At 33.3% G+C, this 27985-nt stretch overlaps 1 protein-coding gene across 1 annotated transcript; it reads left to right on the forward strand.

Moving 5' to 3' along the window:
- The first annotated feature begins 2830 nt into the window (after nt 1-2830).
- Nucleotides 2831-26414, forward strand: LOC124364489 (centromere protein L-like). The gene is made up of 6 exons (XM_046820019.1): nt 2831-3226; nt 5807-6125; nt 7667-7869; nt 16139-16482; nt 20216-20378; nt 25957-26414. The coding sequence occupies exons 2-6, from the start codon at nt 5870-5872 to the stop codon at nt 26077-26079; spliced, it is 1089 nt and encodes a 362-aa protein (XP_046675975.1). The 5' UTR covers nt 2831-3226; nt 5807-5869; the 3' UTR covers nt 26080-26414.
- Nucleotides 26415-27985: the final 1571 nt, after the last annotated feature.

The raw sequence follows: 27985 nt of genomic DNA on the forward strand, positions 1-27985 counted from the left end.
AATTCATAGTTGGTGGAGCAATGCTGTACACAGAAGATGTCCAGAGAGCGAGTTCTACCAGGTACTCTGAGATTGATGAGGTGGAGTAACTCCGAGCAATCGATATCTCCAGTGAGGATCTTTTGTAGAAACACCAGGTCATGCAGTCTCCTTCTCGCATATAATGGAGCCAGCCCCAATTGATCTGCTACCAACTCCAAGGGAACTTCACTGTAATTGTATCCCAGCTTGGTACCAATTATCCTAACAAAGCGATCTTGTATGCTCTGCAGTCGCTGAATATGTCCAAGTTGGTAGGGACACCACACAACACAGCCGTACTCCAACACAGATCTAACTAGCGCTGTGTATGCTATCTTCATCGCCTCAACACTAAGACCGCTTCTAGAAGTCCTTATGATAAACCCCAACATCTTAACAGCCTTCTCGGTGATTATGTCTATGTGTAAGTCAGGGCTTAGATCCGAAGACAACCCAATTCCAAGGTCTCTAATGTGAGACTTACGGCAAAGTGTGGTGTTGCTTAGACAGTAATCAAACATCAAAGGCTTGGAGTTCCTGTGAAATGTTACAATAGCACACTTCTCGGCATTCAGTCTCATTCCGTTGAGTAGGCACCACTCCTCGATTCTCTTAAAGTTACGTTGTAACAGATGGCAATCCTCAATGGATGAAATAGGACAAAAAACCTTAATATCATCAGCGAAAAGTAAGCATCTTACATTGATAACATCCACCAAGTCATTGAGAAATACAGTAAACAAGAATGGGCCCAGATGAGATCCCTGAGGCACCCCCGATGTAGCATAAAAAGGCCGAGAAGTGGCACCCAAAAACTTCACAGAAAGACTACGGTCTGCCAGGTATGATTGAAACCATTGTAGAAGATTGCCAGTGATACCATAAGCGTTAAGTTTGGCGAGAAGATGCGGATGACTCACAGTGTCGAACGCCTTGGATAAGTCAATATAACCGGTGTCAACCTGCATTCCATCTCCAAAAGCTGCGATGATTAAGCTTTCATACAATGCAAGGTTAGTAGTAGTTGATCTTCCGGCTGCAAAACCATGCTGCGCAGATGTAAGAATGTGGCGAAAGGAAAATCCAATGCGATCCAGTACAAGTGATTCAAACAGCTTCCCAAGTGCAGGCTGTATGACAACTGGGCGATAGTTTCGGACATCTTCGATATTTGAGGACTTGTGTATAGGAACCACAAAGCTGGACTTGAGTCTATCCGGAAAAGCACCTTCGAGTAGAAACTTATTAAAGATAACGGTTAGCTGGGGAGCAAGAATATCACTGCATCTCTTGAGAATTAGAGGAGGTATATCATCAGGGCCAGTACCCTTGTAGGGATCCAGTAAATCAAGCTTTCGTTTAACTTCATCAACTTAAACACACAAGAAGATAAATTTGTATGTAGATCAAAACTATATGGTGGCACAGTCACATTTGAAGCAGAGTATACGGAAGAAAAATGGTCGGCAAAAAGATCACAAACTGTAAGTGGAGTTGAAGCCATACGATCTCCAAGGGTATATAAGTCAGATGATGTCCGATGACTTCCCAAAGTTCCATTGACAAAGCTCCAAAAGGACTTAATGTTCCTGGGAATTGAACCATTTACATGTGCAATATAACCCCTATAACATTCAGAGCTGAGGTCCTTGCAGAGAGCGCGCACATGCCTAAATTCCTCGTAATCTGTAAGTCGATTAGTGACCTTGTATCGCTTGTGAGCAGTCTTCTTAAGAATTGTCATCCTCTTCAACTCGGCCGTGAACCAAATGGGAAACCTTGATTTGCCAACTTTCCTAGTAGGTGTGTTTTCAATCACAATACTCCGAATCTTGTCCAACAGATCATTGAAGAAATCAGAAACATCAGGCAGGTCACATTGAACAGTTCCAAGTAAATAATGCAATCTTCGAGCAATTTCACCCACATTACATTTAATAAAATTGTAGACTACACGTTGGTCATCGACAGTCATTTGGGGAGAAGGTATTTCACAACAAATAGCCGGGTGAGCAGGTTCAATAGGCAATAGATGATCAAGGGCAGCAGTAACCAAAACAGAGGGGTCAGAGCCAAATATGAGATCCAACAACACCCCGCGCAGATTGAGCACAGCATTTATCTGGGTTAAACTATAAGTGGCTGCCATTTCAATAATATAGGAAGCAGCTCCATTAGAAGCGAGAGGATCAAGTCGAGCCCAATCCACATCCGGCAAGTTGAAGTCCCCCAGCAACAAACTGTGGCAAAAAGTAGTACCATCTGAAAAAACTTCATCGACTGCATTGCAGTAGCGGGAGTAGGTGACAGCGGGCTGTTGTGGTGGAATATAGACTCCTCCAATCAGTATAGGTAAATCTAACTTATTGGCCTTAACAGACAAAAAGATGCATTCAATATCTTCTACAGAAGTATGTATAACATTAGATCCCAGATATGTCCTGGTGGCCACTAGAACCCCACCTCTACTTTCTTTATAACTAGACTGAGAAGATCTGTCGTGGCGATACACATTAAAATCATCAAGACCCAATTCGGAGCTATGAATATCAGAATTTAAGTTTGTCTCTGTGAAAACCAGGATATCATAGATGCATGTAGCTGCTGCTTTACAGAGGTCATTTAATTTGGTACGGAGACCATTAACATTTTGGTAATATACCGTGAGATGAGATATCCGAGAGTTAGCTAGTTTTTTGGACTCTGTTTGACTATCTTAGGAATGCCGAGAGTATACTTGATTGTGAGACCAATCTCACCAGCGTCCTCTCTTCTCCTCAACTCAGCCCTAAGATTAGAGTGATGCTTTCTTTCCTGAGGGGTTCTGTCCCGGGATGTACATAATTATATTCGTGATGGTCTGAAAATTAACAATTAAAATTACAATGCAGTTAGAAAAGAGGTGCAGTGAAGCATCATGGCAGAAAACTGTAGTTTGCTTCAGCATTCTAAATGAATAAAAAAAGTGATTATTATAAGAGCGGGAAATAGCTCCTCTGGCCAGGCTCCAGTCTAATGACTTGAATGTGCAATCCAATGTTGATTGTTTTTGTAATTTAGTTCTTTACTGCAAAACTAAAAGTTTAATCTTGTCAGGGAGATTGAGTGTGAAATTTCGAACTAGTTGGAATGTGAATGTTCAGTTAATAGTGTAATACTTGTCAATTATTGTTAAAATGTTTCAATTTTGAGTGTGATGCTGATGGTAAGAAATTCTTGTATACTGAATAGCCTATTTTATGTATACTATAAAGGCTACCATAATACTGGTGTCTTATAAACTAGGTTAGTAATTTACCATTATATAGGCTAGGACTACCCTGTTCTGTTGGACCTGAACAAATCAAGAAGTTATAGGCTAAGGAAGTCAATGGGTTGATGAGTATATCCATGCATGTTATCAACAACTACCTTGTTTTATATTTGAAGCTTATAACACTGGAAACATAAGTAGGCATAATACAATTTTGCAAACCTGAGTAGTTACGGCATTATCCTAGGCCTTCTGGGGTCTTGATGGTCTTTTGATTGCCATTTGCTTCCGCTGTAGTATAGTAAGTGGCCAACACTACAATCAACTGAGTATAAATTTATCAGTTATAAATACCTAAACTAGGGTATTGAATACAAAAACATTTTAATTATAGGCTACATTCGGGTAAGGTGAGATAAGCGGACCTGGTTTTTATATTGAAGAATGTACCTAGTCATTGATGCCTAATATTCGCATCTCAAATCCTAAACTAATCAATCGATATAAAAATATCTATAGTCCTCAATAACAATCATATGTTTTAAATTAAAATATGAATTTAATATTTACAGTGGGTAGGGTACGATAAGCGGACCCGTTTTTTATATGGAAATTGGCAAACGATATTACTTAATCATAATCACCGATATAATCACTTGATACTGATTAATTATTTTGAACAAATAACTTTTAAAAATAATCTATATCAACAGCTGTAAACACTTTCAAATAATACATGTAAGGTAATAGGCCAATTTCAATTTTACATATAAGTAACATTTGATTATGAAAAATGGCAGTCAATTTTAGAGAACTACCCGACATTGCTGCTTTGAAAGATGATAAGACATGTTTTACTTGGCTTCAACATGTTGGACTCGTACAGAAAAATCCATTATGTGAAATTTGTGGGAAAGAAACAACTGTAAGTGCGAGAGGAGCAAATATGGTCATCTTCAGTTTTCCCAATTTTGCTTATAATAATTTGTTTCATCACTGTAAATATTAAATCCATATTTTAATTTAAAACATATGATTGTTATTGAGGACTATAGATACTTTTATATCGATTGATAGTCTAGGATTTGAGATGCGAATATTAGGTATTGATGATTACATTCTTCGATATAAAAAACCGGGTCTGCGTATCGTACCCTACCTGTGACCAAATTCTTATTGGAATATAATACTTAATTTAAAAGGAAACACTACATTAGTTATTGAATTTTATTTTTGTTTTGCCTTTCGTGTTCAAGGAACACATCATCAGACCTACATAACTGAAATAAAAGTGATTGTTTTTAAATTAAGTATTTTAATTATAGTTATTTACAATTACATGTTGCCAGCTCTTTTTAATGTATTGAATAACAATGTTGTTCCAAATTAATTCAAAGTAAAATTATTTGAGTAATAGATGCAAGTAAAATAGGGATATACATGATGTGTTATTTTTGCCACAAGCTATCGGACACAACCCTCAAAATAGTAAAAACTAACTAAATGTTACTCTGCTTTATTTGTTTTGTTTTATAGAAGTAAAGCTTACACATAGCTTAGATAATCTTTATTCAAAATTAAATTATTACTTTTTTAGATATAAAAACAGCTGAAGAGCAGAGTACGATAAGCGGGCCCGGTTTTTATATCACTTACAATCATCAATATTTTATATACGGAATAACAGAACTATTGATCTATATCAACATATCTAAAATATGAAATTAAAGTTACATGTCTCAAATTAATAAAAATAGTTTAAACAATTACGTCATGTCACAAACAATAAAGGAACCATAACCATTAATCAAACGATAAAATGAAGACAGGTGACAGGAGAAATGTCATTTAAATAATAAAGAAAAGGTAACAAAACAAATTTATTGAATCCGAGAAAGACATATTAAATTATCTTTTAGGGTTATTTTGTTTAGTTTTCTTAAGCTTACTGTCATTATTTATTTAAAAGAAGTTACGTATAGAACAAATTGGGTTTAAAATATGAAAATGTGTGTACAGTTTGTGCAGGTGATTTAGTTATTGTTCAGATTAATTACTATCGGTTGATTATATCAATGGGTATAATAATTAAATATCTTTATTAATTTTGATATAAAAATCCGGGTCTGCTTATTGTACTCTACCCCAATTGAACTATACAGTAATTTGAAATATCTTTAAATGTAATACGGTTCAGCATTTGGGTTTCAGTAGTTTGTTCAAACAATAGGATTTTATGTAGATGTTTAACATGATGACTGCGGTAGATCCCTTGTGGTGCAGAATCACATTGATACTAGTTGGTCTCACTCGGTATTGAGCTGCTGTGAATGTGAAAAAGGTTCTTTGTATCGATGTAAATACATCCAGTAATCTAAACTGTTGTGACAGCTATAGTTAATTATTTAATTTTTAAATGTTTTGAGTAATAAATTGTTTAATTGATATTTTAGCTGCCCAGAATTAGAGATGTACCAGTACCGCTTTTCCATTTTGTCTCCTTACCATTTTTAATTCTGTACGTTTTTCCAGAAATAAATATTGTTGCACCATTTTCATGGCATAATGCACTGATCATTGATATCAATACCAACAATGAACGCATTGAACGAAAGCCAGACAAAAGGCACTAGGAGGAAGAGATCCCTTGAGGATGGCGGTAGAACAGCCATGCGCAAACGCAAATCATTGCGGCTGCAACATTCGGTCTCCCTGCATATTCCTATGGAGGAGCTGGATACCACAGCCAACCGCATGAACTGTTACATTGATCTACCACAACAAGTGTTCAGCCTGACCTATCTCGATGACAACGCCACTCAGAATCCAGAGTCTTTGAACAGTTTGGAAGGTAATAAACATTTTACTGATAATTTTTTCCTGGAGCAAACATTTTATTCTGAACTTAATTTAGATAGACTACTTTATTTATTCCAGAGGGAAAAATGTTTTATGAAAACGTTTTTGTAGAAAGCGTCTGTAAAAATAATACAATATTTATGGGAGAATTAATGGCTATTGGTGATTTGTTAATACAAGATAGTTGTCTTTTTGTGATCACTGTTCCAATGACTATTGTGTAGTAATTATTTTACTAACTAGTCACTGTTTTTGAATCCAACCATTAACAGGATAGGATAAATATATTAATGGCTAATGGTGATACTATATTAATGGGAGAAAATTTTTCTAGAGTGATTAGCCTAATTATTATTGGTGGCTGGCTAATAGTGATTTTTTAATACAAGTTGGTTGTCTTTTTTGATCACTGTTCCAATGACAATTGTATGGTAATTATTTTACTTTGGTACTTTGGGATTATACCGACCACACTAGTATGAAGAACACAAAAATAGAAATTTATAGAAACAAACATGATAGAACGAAAAAACAACTCTTCAATTACAAAATTACAAACTTACAAGCATTTCCAGGTATTGTGATCGTTATTGTTGTCGCTGTTATCTTATCTTTCTCGAGAATCCTGATTACGGCAGACCGCGCGGCATCACGTGATTTGCACGGTACATAATTGCCTTTCCATTACAATTCAATTTATATTTCTGATTAGCCCCTCTAGAATTTGATATTTTACTGATAGGTACTATCTCGAGGGATGTTTTTCTTTCGTCGACATCAGCGCGGGGCAGCACCGAAGGTGCTGCCAAAGCCCGCGCTGATGGCCGGAGGCACTCGCATTTTGGGTGGCGGAATGTGATCAAGAATAAAAACAAGTTTTTAGTGTTTTTTTAATAAAGAGTTTAGTTTGGTAAATGTTTGTTTTTGTTGAATTTTTGTGTTTGGAGAAATGTAGAGGTAAAACACGGAAGTACAACAAAGCGATGCACCAGCTGAACGGGCGGCGAGACTCTGCAATCACGTTATCTACTAGACGCTCGACTTTGACCTCTGTCTGAGGATGGGGAGGGGTTTGCGATAAGACAATTCCTGTTTTATATTGACGAAATATTGTTCTACGCTAATCTAGTAATCAGTAGAAACGAAATGTGAAATAACGATTCATGTCTGGGTGTGGTCGGTATAATCCCAAAGTACCAATTATTTTACTAACTAGTCACCGTTTTTGAAACCAACCATCAACAGGATAGGATAAACATCCTAAATGATTTTATTTAAAAATTAAAGGCCTACCCGGTTGATGAAAAAACATGCACACACACTCTCACTATTAGCTCTCCTCTATTGAATTTGTATTAGGTTAGGTTTTGGTGTAACTATATAATTAATTGCCAATATGTTTTTAATTTATGGTAGTATCAACTCCATCACCTTTTTTGATTGGAAACAACATACTTGACTAAGATATTACTACAGATTGTGATCTGATTTATTAAATGTCTGTAGAAAAAAATGTCTACCTATTTGTTTCAGAATTAAAAAGCAAAAAATGGCAAGTATATCTTGCTGGGCACCTGTATAACTTCAACTATAAGCCAACTCAGATGGCAGCTCTGTCGAAGAGTCTCACCTCTGCTCTCACTGTCGGATTCCAGAAAAGTGAGATGACATTCCATAGTGAAGTAGACACTGTTGACAAATTCACTCCTACAGAAAATGATCACAAGGCACTTATGGTGTGTATACATTTGTCAGTCATTATAATTTAGTGTAGTTTCAAATGTTTATCTTAAAATTTCTTTGGTTTTTGAGCCATAGATGGATACAAGATCAATTACTGTGTGTAGAATGGGAAAGAAAAAGACTATCTAAGGGCTATGGCCCTTAAAAGGATGATTAATTAATGGTTCGGTGACTGAGACTTATTGTTAACCCTTTTAATGCCAGACATTTTTTCAGTGACCATTCGAAAAATGCCAACCTGTTTTCAAAAAGTACATGCGAAGAATGCCAGGCCCTTTTTCCATAATTTGACAACTATTTTTTTTTTAATGTATAACTTTTTTATTTATTGAAGGAAATTTTCCATTGAGGTGTTGTTTTTTATGTCATAATGTGAAGTGTTTGAAACAAATGAGTATTAAAATTTTTACAAATTTATATAATTTATATTTGTAAAAAACAAAAAATAAAAAAACAAAAACTTAAAAAAAAATTAGATTGAACATATAAAGGTACCTTTATTATTAGCCTTAACTAAAAAGTAGTTACTGGCAATTGTACTATATTTAATTGTTAACACACACACCAATAATTTGAAGAACTTGCCTTGAAAAATAGTGAAGTTACAGCATTTTATTGAAAACCTTGTAAAGTCCACATTTTACAGTAAAATTCAGTAAGACATATTTTGGTCAGTTTCATTCAAAATCACTTTATTTACACGTGTTGTTTAGCCCAATGTATAAAATTGTTTGTTGAAATAATAAAGAAAGTAGTTTACATAAAATTAAAATTAATTATTTACAATATAGGGTACATAATTTTAAAATGTTTAACACTTGTGTTTGCCGAAGCACAAAGTATGAATCCCCCTCTTTTACTCATGGTAAAATCTATTTACCATAATCACAAAACTAATAATAATATAAGCAAACTGAAATAAACAAAAGAAAAGCACGAATAATTCCCATTAAAACATAACCTAGCAACAACGTATTACCACAGAAACCAGACGCTCACTGAATGATTAGACGTAAATGAGGTTGAAAACAGCTGATAACGTCATCACATGTTTAGTTTGTATCAATAGTAGTAGTGTCTAGATACAGTATGCAAAGTTTAGTGGCATTTAGTCAATAATTAAAACTACAACATAACAAAAACCGGACGAGCGCCCCCAGCGCACGTCGGCATTTTTCGTAAAACCTAATGACATGCGCTCACGGCGCACGTCGGCATTAAAAGGGTTAAAATTATGTAGGCTCTGACCCATTTCTTCCTTATTGAGAGAATACTGGAAATTAAATAAACCGATTGTGGGTTGTGATTATTAAACTTTGTATCTTAAAGGGCACTCCTTCAGTTTGCAAATTTATCTGGACCAGACTAAATAGTTTGTCTCACCAGTTGGCTGTCGTTTAAGTTGAGACACAAACACTAAGTAATACAGTCTTCAGTAACAAACCACAATGAAGATCTTTTAGTAACCAGTCTCTATCAAAGTTTAGAACACCATTTTGTATAACTTTATTGTTGTTCCTGGCAGAAGCAATGGAATAATTAAAAATAACATTTTGAGCAAATCATCAAGTTTTAGTCATTATATTTTTAAGAGGCCATTATTCATTAATGCGTATAAATTAAATATGCTCTTAATAACTCATATTGGTATTTACTCACCGTTATAAATTTTCAGAAAAAAACCAATTTATTTATGATAACAACACTTTATAAAGGTGTGTCAGTTATCATTGTTATTAGTTAGCTTTCAAGTTATAGATTTGGTTTGCCAAGTAAATAATACCTTAATTACTTATGTCTTTGATTAGAGTAATTGGGTATATTTAACAGTTTATCATTAACCTTCATTTGTTGAATTAACATTCAATTAAGGCTAGTACCATATTTCAATTAAAGTAATTTAAAATTTGATATTTCACTGCATTGTAAGTATTGATATATACCATTAGCAAATTACATAAATATTTCTTTGACAATTCAAACCTATATATAATGGTGATTGCTTAGCTTTACAATACATTACTTTAGTTTCACGAATGATTTGGTAAAACACAACCGGTCTTCATAACAAGTATACTTTGTTTATAAATTTCAGATATGGTTAAGTTAACTGTTTATGATGTATAAACACTCAAAGAGGCACAATATTTTCACTGATCGCTCACGTAGTTTTCTACAAATTATTTTAACTATAACTCATGCTCTTATATTTATATAACATGTTATAAGAGGACTGTCCTTAAGGCATCCTATATTTTGATTTTACTTAAAAACTAGCTTACCAAAGACAACTAAAATTTAGTCTTCTTCAAAAAATATTCTCCATTGGATATGAAGAACTTGTTTAAACATTCCTGTCACTTTGAAAACGAGTTGCAAAGTCCATTTTCAGGATCGCTATTTGCTCAGCCAATTCGATTTAACATTTTCAATTTTTTGAAATGTAGTTCCTTAGAGGTACAATTTCAATTTCTCAAATGGCCATAAGTCACATGATCCCTCTTCAGAACTTTTTGGAGGATGTGGCACTTGGCTGGTGTGGTGCTTGAACAAAGAATATTGAATCATGCGAGAGGAATGAGCTGGTGCATTATTGGTGAAACATCCGGTCTCCACTGGCCCATAAGTCAGGATGTTTTCATCTCACCACATCCCTGAAATTTCTCAAAATCTAGAAGTACACGCCCTCTGAAGTGTGTTCATAGTGCACTATGCCTTAGTATTACAGAAAAACACTGTCATCATGGTATTGATTTTGCTCTGAACTTGCAAAACTTTTTTCAGGCTCTGAATTCCAGGCTTAATCCAGGTTGGTCATTGGGTTTTCATCCAGGATCATAGCTAATATTATATGTAATTAAATTGTGGTCATTATGTATATCTTGAATTTCTTTTTTTGCTGTTCCTAAGTTGGAGTAATAAAGTTGAAAATTGCAAACATTTTTCATTCCTCATAGAAGCTTTTTTATATACAAATATATTGTATATATTAATATTGTAATCTTCATTTCTTGAAAAAAGGTTTGTAACAATAAATAATTTATGTTAATGTTCTATTGTTGGTGACTTTTTAAAAAGATAGTTCAATTCAACTCAGCTCAAGTCATTTATTGTCTATTCATTAAAAACATAAATTGCATAGACAATCGTCAATATAGATGTATACGTGATGTGATATATAAAAATAATAAATCAAAACAGAATTAGCCATGTAACCTAAAATAAGGTAAAATAACTGTGGAGGACTACATTATTTTCTCTTCTAGATATTCTTGAATACTATAGTATTCATATAAAATAAGAAACTTTTTTTAGCTTATTCAAGAATTCTCTGTCATCAGCAACACTTTTCAAGTAAAGGGGCAGAGAGTTAAAAAGACGAATGCAGGCATAAAACTCTGATTTTCTAATAATTTTGTTTTGTAGCGAGGTAATTTATAATCCTTAAATGATAATTATAATTAACATTGTTGGTGACAGTAAAATTTTGTGGATACTTTTTGTAAGAGGAAAGACATTACAGACAGGAAGGTTAGAATACCTTTTTGGTGAAAGACATTTTTACAGGACTGTGCACGATTTAATGTGAAAATGATCCTTATAGCTCTTTTTTGCTGGTGGCAGATGTATTGAGTTTTTGTACTCTCAGTTCCCTTTATAGGCAATCCATAGTTAAGATATGGATAAAAAACCCATTATGGTGAGTAAAGGAATTTTTTCACTAGCAAAACGAGACAATAAAACAACAATAGTTTGTACATTAAAAAAAGCAGCTGCTCAATTTTTTTGAAACTTTGTCAATAAGATCAAAGAAGTGTAATTTAGGATCAAGTACAATTCCCAGATAATTAACGTTTCGGGAAGGAAAGATTTCAGAATCACCTATAATAATATTTGAAGTTTTAAAAGACTTTCTTAAACCAAAAAATCAAGCAGATTTGTTTTAATACTATTTACAAACAAAGAATTCTCTCTTAGCCATTGTAACAAAGAGCTACTTTGGATAACAGTCTAGGCTCGATTGATATTAGAGATGACAAGGGAAGTATCATCAAGTATCAAAAATAAGTTATAGTCATTGATACTTTGATAAATTCATTAATAAATAGCAACATAGACCCAAGAACGGAACCTTGCGGGACTCAAGTTTGAACCTTCTGTTCTTTTGATAGTTGTTTTCTCAAACAACCCATAGCGTCAACAAAGGGTATCTCAACAACCTGTTTATGGTTTAATAAATAGGTTGAGACCCAATCATGTGCCTTTCCTCTGAAACCCAATCATTCAAGTTAGTTCACGACGTCTGAGGTTTTAGTAAGATCCAAGAATAAACCTAAAACATTCTTGTTATCCAATGAGTGCAACACTTTAGACAAAAGACTATAAATAGACAACAATAAAATGAACAATTAGCAATGTGTACCAGAGGTTCAGCCAATAAGTCTGCACAACTTTTTATGATTTTAGATGAAACACCACATGAATTGCTTGTTTTCAAGGAGTCTATTACATAAATAATTTCACTTTCATCTGTTGGAGCAATAAATATAGAGGTGGATACATTATAAAAAGATGCTGATTTAGGAGATCGATCTAATTGATAATTCAGATCAAAGCCTCTAAGACGTTGGTTTACTTCTACAAAAAAGGTATTAAAGCTTTCAGAAACTAATTTTGGATTTCGTATAAGATTTCCATTCCCGTCATAAAGCCATATATGTTTTAAACTGCTAGTTTTTCTTTACTTGGAATAAGATCCCTAACAAAATTCCAGGCAGCTCTTTGTTTGTTGGAAGCCTCACTGATGTAGTCAGATATTTTAATTTGCCTTGGCAAAATGAATTGTCCCTCTGAACTCCCTCTTTGTTTTAAGAAAAGACACTTTCTAAGAATGAGAAGATTCTAGATGTTTGGACAGTTGAGCAGAGAAGAAGTAGTTAATTATGCAATTTGTTTAGATTTTCATTCAAAGGGATCTTCATCTTAGGACCACATGAGCAAAATTTGGATCTTTTGTTCGGAAATGTACAATCAAGATAAAATGATATGGTGACAAGAAAGGAGTCACACATTTTGTCAACACTTAAAGCTGTAAACAATTCATGTCATTCCTCATTTTCCAGCCTTGCGAAGTGTAATGTCGCTTGACTGTAGATTTTACAATACTGTTTGTTGAGGGATGAAGGGATATGAAGTCTCCAAGTTGCGCATGATGATCAGAAATTCCCATAACCAAGACGTACAGTGAAAACTGATTTTTCGAAATATCACTAAAAACATTATCTATAATAGAACTAGATCCATTAAATTTTGTAGTAAAGCTGCTTATTGTGCTTGCTAAGTCAAATCGTTTGAGCAATGAGACTAGCAATTCTCCTTTTACCTTTAAAGTTAAAGTGAAGGCCAAATTTAGTGTAGAGTAGAGATTGAAAAAGGGAGCTGAGTGACAGGAAATATGCATTGTCAAATTGAGAGATAATATCATAAACTTCTGTGTTAATCATGTCTAAACGCGTTTGACAATTTTAAATACTACAGTATTCCAAGTTAACATCATTAGTTCCACCAAAAACTATTAGATAATCTTTATTTGATCTACTTAAATCACAAGTCAACTCAACCACATCGTGCACAACTTGTTCCAGCTTAGCGTCAGCTCTAATGTTAGCAAGAATGTCAGTGCTACTACAACATTTTTCTTGTAAGAAATACTTAACAATTTACCATGACTGATTTAACTGACAAGTTAAAAGCCTAATTTACCTTCTAGGTACATAAGGTTTTTCATTCACAGAAGAAGACATATTTATTCCCTCGTGAACTTCAGGGATTTTTGGGCTAATTATACCATTACTAGTACTTTATTTGCATAAATGGACATTATTTTTATGGCATGATTTTATGTCCCTTACCCTGACTAGATAAATGTGCATAAAGACAATTTAGGGCTCCCAGAATTTTTATCCTCTCCAATATCCACCCCTGTTGTTCCGCCAGGAGAGTGAGGTTCGTCGAGGATAGCCAGGACAGAGTAAGAGTTACTGTGTTCAAAAGAGAGATCTTGGGGGGTACGGAAGTAATGTTTTCTGTGATTTTGAACAGTTTCCCAACCAGCCTCATCTAAGTGCTCCTCTCCAGCAAAAAGAGAAGTTGACTCAATTGTCAAACTGACTAGATCGAACTGTTTAGCTTTTTCTCATTTATTTTGTTTGTGGTACAGGATTCATTTTCACTTGAAATAACATTTAATATATTACATGATTATACCAATCAAGAAATGATCTCTGTACCATTGTACTATAGTAAGCCTCACTGACTAACTTAGCATAAGAACATTCAGGCCACATACACAGCTGTTGTTTAGTACGTACCATGTTATTGAGAGCAAAACCACCAGCAAGTCTGTCAATGACAAGTTTTACACTAGAGAGATTATTTCTGCTTTGTGAGTCAAATTGGTAAGCCTGTCTAGCCAAAACGTCTACAAATAGCAAACTCCAGTCATAACCTGAGTCACTTTCAGTTAAGTAATGATAATTACCTGCACAGAAAAAGGCATAGTATGATTTACTAAATGAAAGTTGCTCTAGGGTCAACAAGACATTGTTACTACCAAGCTTAATCATTTATGTGACAGATGGGCCGAAATAGGGAGTTTCAGAATTCTTACTCATCGAACTACTGCCAAAAGACTTGAAATAAGAATTGAGTATCTTATCATCTAACCATCTGCCGCTCAGCCATAACTTCTCTTCAACATTTCTGAGCTGAGCTGTTAAGCCAAAGAGGAGACTCAATACTTAGTATCTGCTGTTGTTCAATTTGATTTTTAAGATTCAAGGTAAAACTCTCTTTCTCAGATTCCGCTGTACTAAGTTTGTCCCTAAAAGAGTCTATACTAGATTTCAAACATTTATTTTGATGAGTTAAAGAATCATTTTCTTCATTGATCAAATCCTGAGTAGCAACAGAATCGTTGAAGTCCAAGATTCTCACTGATTTCTCGTCAAGTAGTTCATACTAAAGTTTGGCCATCCCTCACTGGCAGGCTTCAAGTGAGTTTTGGAGGCTGGAATCCCTGCTTTCGGCATCACTCAGTAAGGATATCACACAACAGTTGATTCCAAATTTGAAAATAATTTGCAGGGCAATTAACCTTTAGTTTATTTATTATCACACATAACTCAGAAACTAGTTCCTCAGTTATATCGCCCAGTTTTAAAGAATTACAAAGAATATCCTCAATAATCTGAGTGTGAGATTTAGTCCTAGCCCTAGTAAGACCAATTCTGAAAGTCTCACTGTTATGCCATTTGTTTGCTGAATTATTGAACTATAACAGTACAATGCCTACAGAGTATTAGATGCAAGTCCAGCATAACACAAATGTTGCGTTATAAAGATTGCAGGTACTAGCACAGTTCAACTGTAATCATCGGCAGCGACGTGGCGGCAGTGGCTGTCAAAGTACCAGCAAGCAGGGAAAAGTTCTAGTGTTTGGCAGCAGTAGTGTAGCACAACAATGAGCACACTGGCCTGTTACATACAGGTTAATATAGCAGTCAAAACCTAAATATAAAAACTTACAGTGTGTTCTATATGTGTGGTATTTCCAGTAAATGTCCAAAACAACAAACACATGAAGTAAAATTATTTCAGATTAGTTAAACACGCTAAATGAATTTAAAACATTACCACTAATAAACTACAATATTTTATATGAAAATCCAGTCTTCTTTGATTACATATTGTATACTTGTCATACATATTGCAATATGGCAATTATTTTATTTTGTATTTTTCCTGCATCCTGAGGATTCATTCCAAATTGGATTTAGCACATCAGTCTCGCTCACAGAGTAATTCTGTAGGAAATATTTGAAACTATTATTCCATAAAACAAGCCATGATTATAACCTGAGAAGTGCATTGCTTTGATAAATTTTGTAGGCCAAAAAGCTATTAATTATGCACATACACTTTTAATGTGAACTTTCCAAGTTACACCTTATCCGATTGTATTCTTAGGAATTAAAAAGAATCAACCTTTACCTTCATAGGTTGTATGTAAATTGTCTTCAGGGAATTAGTTTAGAAACTATTTTCAGGAGAATATGATTGCTGCAATGGAGATTGATGATGCCTTTGCAATGGTTTTGTTACAAGTTAAAAAATAAGAAATTAAAAATAAGAATGAGCGCTACAACTACTTATAATGAATGTTATTGATGGAAAATCACACATTTATTCTTTGAATTGCAGATAACAGTCATGGGTTCTACAGGGCAGAAACAGAATGTACTCTACCATGGTTACATGCTGTCATGGTGCAATCCGGTCAAAGACAATAACCTCATATTGCCGATCTTAATGTGTCGAGGCAACCAGAAGTATAGGACACTAATTCATTCCGTGTTGTCCGAGAGATTCGACCTCAACATTAGACCTTTTCTACTCACGCAGGAAGAGTTCATGCATCTCTCCACCTACTGTCTCGTCATGCTCGACAAGACTGATCCGTACATTGCTACGCTCACATGCAAAATACACTCAGGCATCATACAACTGTCTGTGGCTTTAGAACATCTATTGAAACTGTGGAACACGTGAGTGAAATCTTTTATTTCCTATGAACATATGCATATGCCATAATTATTTTGTCTGTCAAAAAACATGTAGTATGATGACTTGTTGGCACATGTGGGGCGTGTTTCTCTCATAGCTGATAGAATTAATTGGCTTAACCAGTTGAGTGCCATGGTGACGATCTGCCACCACCACAAGTCTGTGCAGAAAATACCAAAGTGGCAATTTTTTGTCAACATATAATGTGGGGGTTATAACGTTTGGTATTGTTTTTTCAATGGCTTATGCTGTAGGCGGTTTGTCCAACTTTGTCTGAAGGTCATTTTACACTAGCATCCATGGACATCCACAGATAGGAATGGACAAAATTGTGTTAACTTGTATTTTAAACAGGCCATTCATACTGATGTACAGCTAGATTTATTTGTATTGCCAAGAAATTGGCAGCTCCTTACATGGAGGAAGGAAAGGTTCCCTCCCCCCACAGCAGTGCTGCTATGGTGTCGTGCTACCCGTCTCCCCGAACCATGGTTCTCAATTACTAGCCTAACACAATACGCACATTGTCCATTGCCAGCTGCACTCATGCAGTTAATAATGTCAGTATATCCTAACACTTCCACGCTGATATGTAGTATGTCATTGTGATAATAATTATTACAGTTAACATAATTAGTACAAATTAGTCATTGTTATTATTGTTTTTAATTATTATGCTTATAAATTATATCCAACCAGTTACTGTTATATAATAATTTAACATTAACCCATTGGCAACTTTACTCCTGACTAGTTACAGTTCTCTTCTACCTTGTGGTTTTAGTGGTAAAATGCAGAATTTTACTAGAAAACGTTTTCTGAACTTACTTTAAACAATTTTAAATTTAAATTTGTACCAAATTGTTGTTAGAGTTTTGTTTTTGAAGCAGTATATATAAATAAAGGTTTTTAATGGTTAATTTGATTTTTTTTATGTATATTTTAATAAGAAACATTTAAAAGTTAAAGAAGCTTGTACTGAATAAAAAAGACATTATGGATAGATCTGCATGTAATTCTTTCACAAAAATATTTAGACCATACCATTTTAAAAAGAATTTGCCTAAAAGATTTTTTTCTCAAAATCAAGATTTGTAGTTTTACAAATAAATTTAAATACTTTGCAGATTATTTCTAATAAGATGTGAATCATAGGTATATTTACAAATCATAATAGATTACATTTTCTGTTACCTAATGATCAATCTGTTATCAATTTGATCTACAGTCGTAGCATATTTTAAAACGGCGTCTTGGACATGCCTATCAACTATAACTGGTTTGAATTTATCGTCGCTTTCTTTACTTTCATTTTACTTATACTCACTTACGTCCAACAGTAATGAGTCAATTCCTTCCTCATTGCAACCATGAAAACGAAACATTGGAATATTGTTTAAAGTTAACATGACGTACTTTCAAAAGTTGATGTTTATGAAATAAACAGATTCTGATTTTGAATAACACAAACACAGATTACACAAACAATAGCCTGACTCTCATGTAAACTAACTGTGTAGTCACGATCACAAACTGCAATCGGTTCCACATCCACTAAGATGTTGGGTGAGAGAACAGCTGATATAAGCAACAGGTCAATAACCACCTATATATATCATCATCACCTATTTAAGTTTTAACTTTGTACTTTATTTAAACTTTATTATTTACGTTATGTACTGTACTGTATGTACTGTGCTTACAGCAATTCATCCTAATAACAAACTGTACACGTATTTAATGGAAGTTTTTTTTATTGCATCATGCACACATTTTCAATTTTTAGGTAATTATTTGCTATAACTGTGCATTATCGTTTAAATAAATATAAGAATTTCTTCCTGAACTTGTTCGGATTAACCGGATGTTCGGATTAGTGGGACTCTACTGTATTCCACTCTTATTAATGTCGCATTTTCCAAGAGGTTCTTTTGGTCCTCTTTAGTTTTTACCACCTAAATTCAAGCTTTCTTACAATCTATCTAAGACGAGATATTTTATTTGTAATTTAGTTTTGTCTGGCCACACAAAGTATTCCTATTGAAATTAGTCGAGTGTCTTTATTGTGATGGAACTCGATTATTCTTCTTACAAGAACTCATACTCCTTGTGGACAAGTTAGGACTCCCTAGAGAAACCCGACTACACAACCACAACACCAGGAGCTCATTCATTACCCACCAGTACATCGCAAAGCACTACATGAACGAAAACCAACGTCTCTGGGGGCACGTCTATTTAACCAACTTCCAGCAAACTACAGACAGATGACAGGGAAGGAATTGAAGAGGAAACTTGACGCCTGGTTGACTGAATATCCTGTGTATACTATTCAAGAATTCACTGAAGATCTCCAGTTTCAATAAAGACACTAATCACAAACTACAATTGTTCAAACCTGTACTAAAATACTTTATATAACGCATAACAGTTCTCTATTTTCAAGTTAATAAAGAAATTCTATTCTATTCTATTCTTAGATATTTTTTTCTCCATGTTGAAAAGCTGTTTGGATCACTTCTTCTTCTATAACTATTCTAATTATAGAAGCACACAAAACAATACCACAAGCATCCTGTACTTTATCAAACAATTTAATGACACGCTCTGATGTTAAAAAAATTATACATATATATATATAAACACTATAGACAATTTGTTAAATCTGGCCATGGATAATCCTTATTTTTTCTTTAAGTATTTTTGGAGATACAATGGGTTGGTCCATCAATACGTACCCTAAAACAATAATTCGATTAAGAAGGAGGAGTTTAACTTTAGTGAGCAGCGGATGTTATCATTCTGGCTTGTATGGTGCAGTGGGAGAGTGAGCACTGACAGCTTCAGCGTAGAAGGGAACCAACCTGCGCATGCACGCCAAGCTTCTGTCCCTCTGTTTATCCTGGCACCATGTCACTGTTGCAAAATCTAGTTGTACATAGATGGTCTAAGATGTTTCAGAATTTTTGGACGCTCCCATGAAGATCGCTTTCAAGCTTGTAACATCTTATTGGACATGCTTGCACAGTCGATGTTAACTGATGAAACTAGAAAGAAACAAGTGGAAAAATTAGACTTCTACAAATTTGTTCAGATGCAGTTTGAATTGGCACGTCCACGCACATTGCAGATTTCTGTGTAGAAAGGTCTACATGTTGGTTTTATACTCTATGACTAATGAAACGAATTTCAGCTGCGAAAATAAATAGTTGATTTGTTTCTTACTTCCTTAGTGTTCTTTGAGAAAATGCCATGGCTGTGAATCTGTTATCGCCATTTAGTTTTGGTATTTAACGTTGTATTTGTAGTAAATGTTTGCCCAAATGTTTTGAAATGATATACTTGTGCTTATTATGTTATATAGATTCATAAAAACACAATTTGTACAATAATAATATTTTTAGTTTTTATTGGTGAAATTTATTTACAAGACTTTTCTAAATTTTAATTTTTTATACTATGCTTTTATGATTATTTTTTCACAAGTTGAAACTGAACATTTTTATTACCAAATATATTGAACTGCCATTTGTATAACTTGATTTATAAATTTTTCTAATAAAGTACTGCAGGGTATCCTGTTTTACATCTGGCACTTACAAATTAGGGTGTGGGAGTAAAAATTATTGAAGTGAAAAATTCTTGCATGTCACCAAAAGGTGTAATGATTAATGCTGTGCCTTAATATTTTATAAGTTTCATTAATTTTTCCAGCATTCACAAAGAAGACAGCAATGAAGTGGAATTGGACGAAATCCTAACATTTCATGAAGCTCTGGAAGCCTTTTATGAGTCCACCTTCGGTATCAAACTTGGCTACGCTCATTATTCAAGCATTACCGTTCCAAACTGTTTTGGACTTCAAATAAACTGTATGGTGAGGTTTAAAAAAAACACATGTTCATATCTTATCATTAGCTTTTTAAGAGCTGGCTATTCTGATGACCATCATGAAGCCATATGAATGAATTGAAAACAATATTAAATTTAAAACACTTTTATACCCTTATTTTAAATTATAGATTAATGGACAATGTCTTTTTTTAGAGATATAATTAATATGTATCTTAATGCTTTTTAGTTTTTTGAATTAATTTTGCTTATTAAAAAAAATCTGAACTTTGTACTTTTTTTAAATATTAAAAAATATACACTACAAAAGAAAAACTAAAATTGTTTGGGTGAGTGTTAATCAAATCTTTAAATTGAGTGATTTCAATAAATATGTGGCCGATATACAGGCGTGAATATGTTTGAAATTTAACACTGGTCTCAAGGTTGTTCTGTTACAACCGGTTCTTAATATTATTATTCTTAACATTTTAGCTTATATTTACACAGAAACATTGTATCCGGTGCTATATCTTTTGTGAATGGTGACAAATAACTGATTGTGTGACTTGCGATATTCGTGTCAGTACAGTAATATGTACATGGATAATGATGTCATGTCATGTAAATGGAGTAAACATTCAAATGTAGTATAAACCTTAATATCGTAGTATATATGCAGGTAATTTACATTCAAACTAGACTCATGTGTATCTTCTCGTTGTTTGCTAATTTAAAAGATACCTTAATTACTGTGAACTTATACAAATCATTGGCAGTGTCAATATTATAGCCAAAACCATAGTCCATAGTTAAACAAAACTTATAATGGCAAGCATTCATTTTATAAAATTAATATCAGTTTTAATTTTAATACCATTAATAAAAAAATCTCCTCCTGATCATAGAAAATTCCTTAAACTCCTTCCTTAAACTAATTATAAAGTAGTTTTTAATAAAAAAAGTATTTATTATAATCATTTCAAATTGTAAATTTACAATGAAACTATGTGATTTTTAAAAGTTTTTATGAAACAATAAAACTGTATTATTGCTTTTTGTTTATTACGCGTACTGTTAGTATGAATGCTGTGGTTAAGTCTACTAAATCGGATACTTTTATTATATAAACAACTAAGTCAAACATATACCCATTAGTTATAGATTGTATTCTTTATCTAAGGAAAAGGGATCTATAATGGTCTAATGATCTTGAATAGGTTATTACACTTATTGCTTTTTGTTTTTTATTCTGGTAGAATAACCTAATAGAATCTGTCACCCATACCCAAAATAGGTTGACATTAATGGAAATAAGCTGGTTTCTGGCTGTTGCCACTACTATTCTTGGGGTTGGTAAAATCTTTCTTCTATCAGTCTTTCCTCTGGATATCTTGAGAACAAATTGAAATGAAGACTCAACATTGTTCATGAATTCTTCATTTCTATAGAGGCAAGAACAAATTCAACAATTTTTAACAATTTAATTTAGAAGTGTGTTTAATAATCCTTTTTCTCAGGGGGATGTCTCAAGAACAAATTGAGAATAGAATTAAACTTATAGACCTATTAAAACAAAAAAATTAAAATAGAAAACAGTAATATGTATTCTTTAAATTAAAAACAATTAATTAAATTATAAAGAAAATTAGTTTTATATTTAGTGTTATGATCATGTATACAGTTTTATCACAAATGCTGTCATAATTAGATTGCACTGTTAATAGGGGTTTGAAAATTATTGGACTTGGTATAGTCAAAATGTTAAGATGGGTTTACAATAAGGTTTCCAAAATGAAAATGTCATTATTCTTAGTTCTGAATAGAAAAATGTATCTATATTTGATAAAAACTCATTGTCAAACTGAGTGAGTGTTTTTCTTAGTTCGGTTTCATTAATTTTATACTTAAATTCTTCATTATTCTTAGATTTAATAACTACAGTAGTATCATCTGCATAAAGTATTAGACTGTTTGACATGTTTGCAAGGAGATTATCTAGGTACCAAGGAAACAGAAGAGGTCCCATAGTTGAACATTGGGGAACACCAAATTTTAGTAGATCCTACTCTGATTTAGATTTAACACATTTTCTATAGATAACTATCCTTTAATAATGATTTGATAGATAATATTTGATCCAAGATGTGGAGTTCTTAGAAAATTTGTAAGGCTCAACTTTTTAATGAGTATGTCAAGATTGTAAGTTACATGTCTTGGACAAATCACAAAACACAACCATTGTGCTCTGGGAACCATCCAACACCCATCACACATAAATAATAAATGTAGATAACACAGTCATTGTACTTATCCCTCTTCTGGAGCCAAATCGTTCAGAAACAAATAAATATTATTTTTTTCCAAAAAGCTAATATTTGATTGAAAGCTATTTTTTCAAGAAGTTTGGATAATGTTGTTAAGTCTGAAACTGGTCTATAATTATCAGTATTTATTCTCTCTCTCCCTTTTTATGAAAAGTTTTGACTTCTTCAAGCTATGATTAGGAAAAGAGACATTTTGAAAAAATTGGTTTATAATAATAGGTAAAGGTTTAGCTACAAAATATGAACATCTTTTCATCAAATTAACTGGAACTTCATCCCAACCTGCTGATTTTTTGTTTTTTAAGGATTTAATTACTTTCAGTACATTATTGTTACTTATGTTGTGAATACTAAACTCTGAATACTCATGGTTTACATTTAAGACTTATATGCGCTTCAAAGCCTGATGAGCACAAGGATACAGTCCAATTTAATTAGAAATATCCATGAATTTTTTTTAAAGATTTGCAATATTTTGTGTATTAGTTTAAACATCTATCAACTACCACCAATATATCAGAAAATTCTGCTTGATTTTTTTATAACCCAGTTCAGATTTAACAATACTCCATGCCGCTTCACTTTTATCATCTGAATTGGCTATGAATTAATTTGTAAGTTTTTCTGCATTGCAGATTTTGTTTTAAACAGTTTTTGTTGTATTTTTTACATAGTTATTTATTTTTATTATTGGAACTCATCTCCAATCAACCACCCCACCAATCTGCCCACCAGCCTATGCCTAGAAGTAAATACAATTTTTATTTTTTCCCAAGTGAAAAACTGTCAAAAATAAACCACTCAGTTCTTTTTTTAAATGGTTATTGGACAACTTCCTGTTTTTGTGTGTTTCAATTGACATTGAAAAATGTTGTGTCTTGTTAGATATTTAACCCATTGGTTAAGTACATTATTTGTAGTTGAAAAATATTCCTGATATCGGTTATTTTGGCATTTGCCTGTGCTATTATATTGAGTGTCAGTCTGTTAAAACATAACTGTTCAATTTTCAAGCTGGTTGACTCTCTTGAAATCAATTGTTTATTTTATCATTATGTTTTGTCGATTTTGTTGATTAATTAACGTCTGAAATGGCATCATAGCAAGATTGCATTCTGTCTTCTGAAGTTTTAGTAACTTTGTGGGGAACATACTTAATGCAAGTGAAAATTGAGTAGGTGAAGTTAACTTTGATGAGGATATTTTGAGTGAAAGTGGCGATGAAAAAATTTTGAGGAAATGATGTAACAAGGCCTAACCTTTAAACATGGGAGTGAACAAGGCAAGCAAATGACCCACATAAATATTATTATTAGTGAAGATCTGGCATAAATCCAATTGTTGTTGGGCAACTAAATACTAAACATGCATAATACTAAATATTAAACTTATTTTTTGAGAACATCTATTGCATGTATAATGCTTAATGATGAATACAGATGATGATGATCCACAGAATGAGATGTTCTGTGTATTTATCAAAATGCACAGAACATCTCATTCTGTGGATATTTATGGACAATATTGTTGGAAACATGTTACCAATGAAACTAATAAATATACTAATGAGAGTTTGGGCTTGTACCCAGCTGCTGCTAATAACCACCATGATGTGACGTGGGTTCCTGTCTCTACGGATGAAATGATAGTTTTTTGCTCTTGTAATATTGAGGGCACAAAAACTAAAACCAAAAATATCAGATTATTGGTCCACAAGGAGCATCGTTCACTCCCCCAATATATGGAAAAACTATGGCTCACAACAGGATTTTTGTTTTCAGTAAAAACCTGTACTTTTATTGAAATAATGACCCAAATTGCATACTGTGATAGGTTACGCTTATTGTAGATTCGTTTTTGTAATCAATGAAACTACTACACCAGGACAGTCCATATACATAGATGAAAATCGAATGGCTTTCAGAGGTAGACTAACCTATATCCAATTCAACCCTTCCGAGAGGGCCAGATTTGGCATCAATATTTACAAAGCTTTTGATTAGGCAACTGGGTATTGTCACACATTCAAGATTTACACTGGCAAAGAGACAATTGAGACATATACGTTTTCAGTAAGTGAAAAGGTAGTACTAAATTTGTTTGAAAGTTTACTTGTTAAGGGTAGAGTTTTGGTCATTTTCTTGAGCTTACACACAGAACAGTGCATGCTGTCAGTACACTAAAAGCCAACAGGAAATATGTCCCTGATGAATTAAAATTTTCTAAGCTAAAAAAAGATGAATTAACCTTTTGGTCTTGTAATACAATTCTAAGTAATAAAATGGATAGATAGGAAAGATGTGTCAATCCATTTAACCTTTTACGAAAGGCCCGGTTTTGAAGAAGTGTTTCACATACAGAATGTAGGGAAGACCCAAAGAGTACATTGAAGTCCAGTGTTGTACAGTACAGTAACTCTAAAGGGGGTGTAGACAAACAGGACAAACAACTGTCATTCTTCCTTGTGATGTAGTGTAGTGTAAAGAGGCAAAAATATTTTTTGTTTACCTCTTTTATGTTGTTTTATTTAACTCTAGTGTACTTCACAAACAAAAGCAACACTATTCAGGTTGAATACTGCAGAGAATATTTTGACAACTGTAGCCAAAAAAGTCAAGTAAAGGTCAATCATTAGCCAGTTGTGATACTCCTCTTAGACTAGAAAGTAGCTACTGGGAACATTTTACTAGCAAAATACCTCTTACAACTAAATAGAGGCCTTCAAACACTATTAAGTGTGCACAGCTCATGAAAATAAAATGAGTGACATTTTTTAGTGCAAAAAATGCAAAGTGTCTTTGCATACGGAGCAATATTTTGAATCTTGCCACACAAAAACTTATCTATTAACTGACAAGTATATTCAAGAAAATACACATATTGTTGTGAGTAAACTTAAATATAAAGTAACAAAATACGATTTTAACATCTACTTAAATGTATTTAATTGACTGTAAACACCCACACAACGATTTCAATCGGAAAATCAAAAATTGATTTGGTACTGAGGGTAAAAATATTTGAATTTTAATTGGTACTCATTGGGTTAACTCCCACTAACCATCAAACTTTCTCTAACAAAATCATTGACCTAATTTTTGTATGTAACGTTTTGAAACAAATTTAATTTAATTTAGTATAAAAAGGAAACTAAAATCCTTGTTAAACATTTATTATATTATTACTGTAGAGTCATGTTCGGCAGTTATCTTCAGTCTAAATTAATACTTCTAAAAATTAATTTAATTTATATATTAAATTTTCTCTACCTTATTAGACTGTAAATGTGTGTTTCAGGTGTGGTTTAGGTCAACCAGGATACTGCACGTTGTGCTCAAATATCTGAACCACCTGGCCGTGCAGAGGCTGAAAGTGAGAGCTTTGAGCACTGACATGCCAACATCAAACATGACGCTTTGACCATTAAATGCAGCATGAGTTACTTGACTTGTACGTGAGCATGTTGTGACGGCAAGGCCAGTTCACATGCTATACATCTGGGACAAGGCATGTTACAACAAGCTGGCTGGCCACATGGTTGCTGCTGTGACACTTCTATTCAAATAATAATAAGCTTTTTAACTGGGTGACAAAGTGGGGTGTTTTTATATTTTTACTATGTCTAAAACTTATATTATTTAAAATTGAAAATCTTTAAAGATTTATGTTACCTCCAAGAATCTTCACTGGTGGAAAGAACTGCACTTTTCATCAATTAGTACTTCTTATTAATAATAAAGTGTACCTAAAAAATATTGCATCTTACTTATTTCATGTATATACTCTATTTGGGGGATAGGGAGCTAAGCCATTTCTACATATTTTTATAAAGATTCCTAACATTTTAATATTTGGCAATATATTTTGGGGCTACCCATAACATAGTAATAAATGATAATGTAATCTTAAACAGTGTAATTCCAGTAGCATATCTTGGTCAGCATAGTTTGGATATATTTATATATAGAGGGAGAAAAAGAAAGAGTTTAAATACATTTTTCTAGGATGCAGTTAAACGTTAAATTAAAATTGGCAAAAACCAATTTTGACAAACAATGCAATTATTTTAGATTAAAATGCCAGAATAAACATTTTTGATAAATTAATCTGAATATTTACAAATTGGTACCTAGAAGTCACATTTGGTTTAAATAAATTTTTTGACACTGGTAAATTTTACTTACATACATGTTAAAAGCCTATTTTTTGGCTGAGCGTTAGCACAGCCTATCACTCGAGAGGCTGGAAAAATCCCATTTCTGTCTGCTTCTGTGTCAGTACAATATCTTCAAAACTAAATGAACTATAGACATTAAAATATGAATTAAGCTTCATTTTATATGGGCAACACTGTGGTCGATGGCAGTGCATGTCACTCAATATTTGGCTAGCAAATATTTTTACATTGGTCTTATGGGTTGCCATGATGGCAACAAGAACATTATCAGAATAGAACTGAGTACAGTCATATGAGATTCCAACATGTCATATTTTTAATCATACAGTTAAAAAATAATAAATTGAAATTTAATTTCAAAAATTGGTGACAAGATCTGATTTAAGCCCTAGCTCACCAAACTGGGTTGAATTAAATGAGATTTATCATGTGATATATATCTAGCCTAAGTACAGTATTTATTTAGAACAACAAATGTTTTGGTGTGTTGACTTTTGTTATTTGAACACTGCTATGAAACCTAACTTAATGAACAAAAATAAGAGTATCATGGTATGATGTGACAAGCTATCCCGAGAAAGAGTTTATCTGTAAACTTAATTTCACTTAAAACTTCATTTCTACATAGACAAGAATGACTTCTGAGATGATGCATGTTCAACCATGGAATTTGGCTGAACATCAATGAACCCTGTCACTCCAGGACTCTGGCACAATTCATCCTCTGTTTGCTGGGGGAGGGGGAGGTAAAAATATCTTCTGTGTTGTTGTTTGTATGTCTAACTGTCCACAGGACATCTCAAGATTATAGAAGTTATAGAACTGAGAGTCCAAAACATTATATTGTCATTAAAAATCTGAATTTAGATTATGGCACTATCTTAATAATTCTTTAGTATGTATGTAGAAGAAAGATTAAGGGATGTAGGCAAACGAGTTTGAAGTGTAGGTCGACAGTATTTTTTTGGGGGAAGTGTAAGTGAACATTAGGGCAAGTCTGATCAGGATCATGCAGAGATCAGTGGTAAGCTAAAGAACTGTTTTCAGCTCACTCGTAAGAACATAAGTATTTGGTAGATTATAAACTTCAATCTCTTGCTGGATGGATCATAGCGGGGTCATTTAGTAAATAAGCAATAAAACACATAG

Source organism: Homalodisca vitripennis, chromosome 6 (assembly GCF_021130785.1).
Source record: "Homalodisca vitripennis isolate AUS2020 chromosome 6, UT_GWSS_2.1, whole genome shotgun sequence".
Lineage (NCBI taxonomy): Eukaryota > Metazoa > Arthropoda > Insecta > Hemiptera > Cicadellidae > Homalodisca > Homalodisca vitripennis.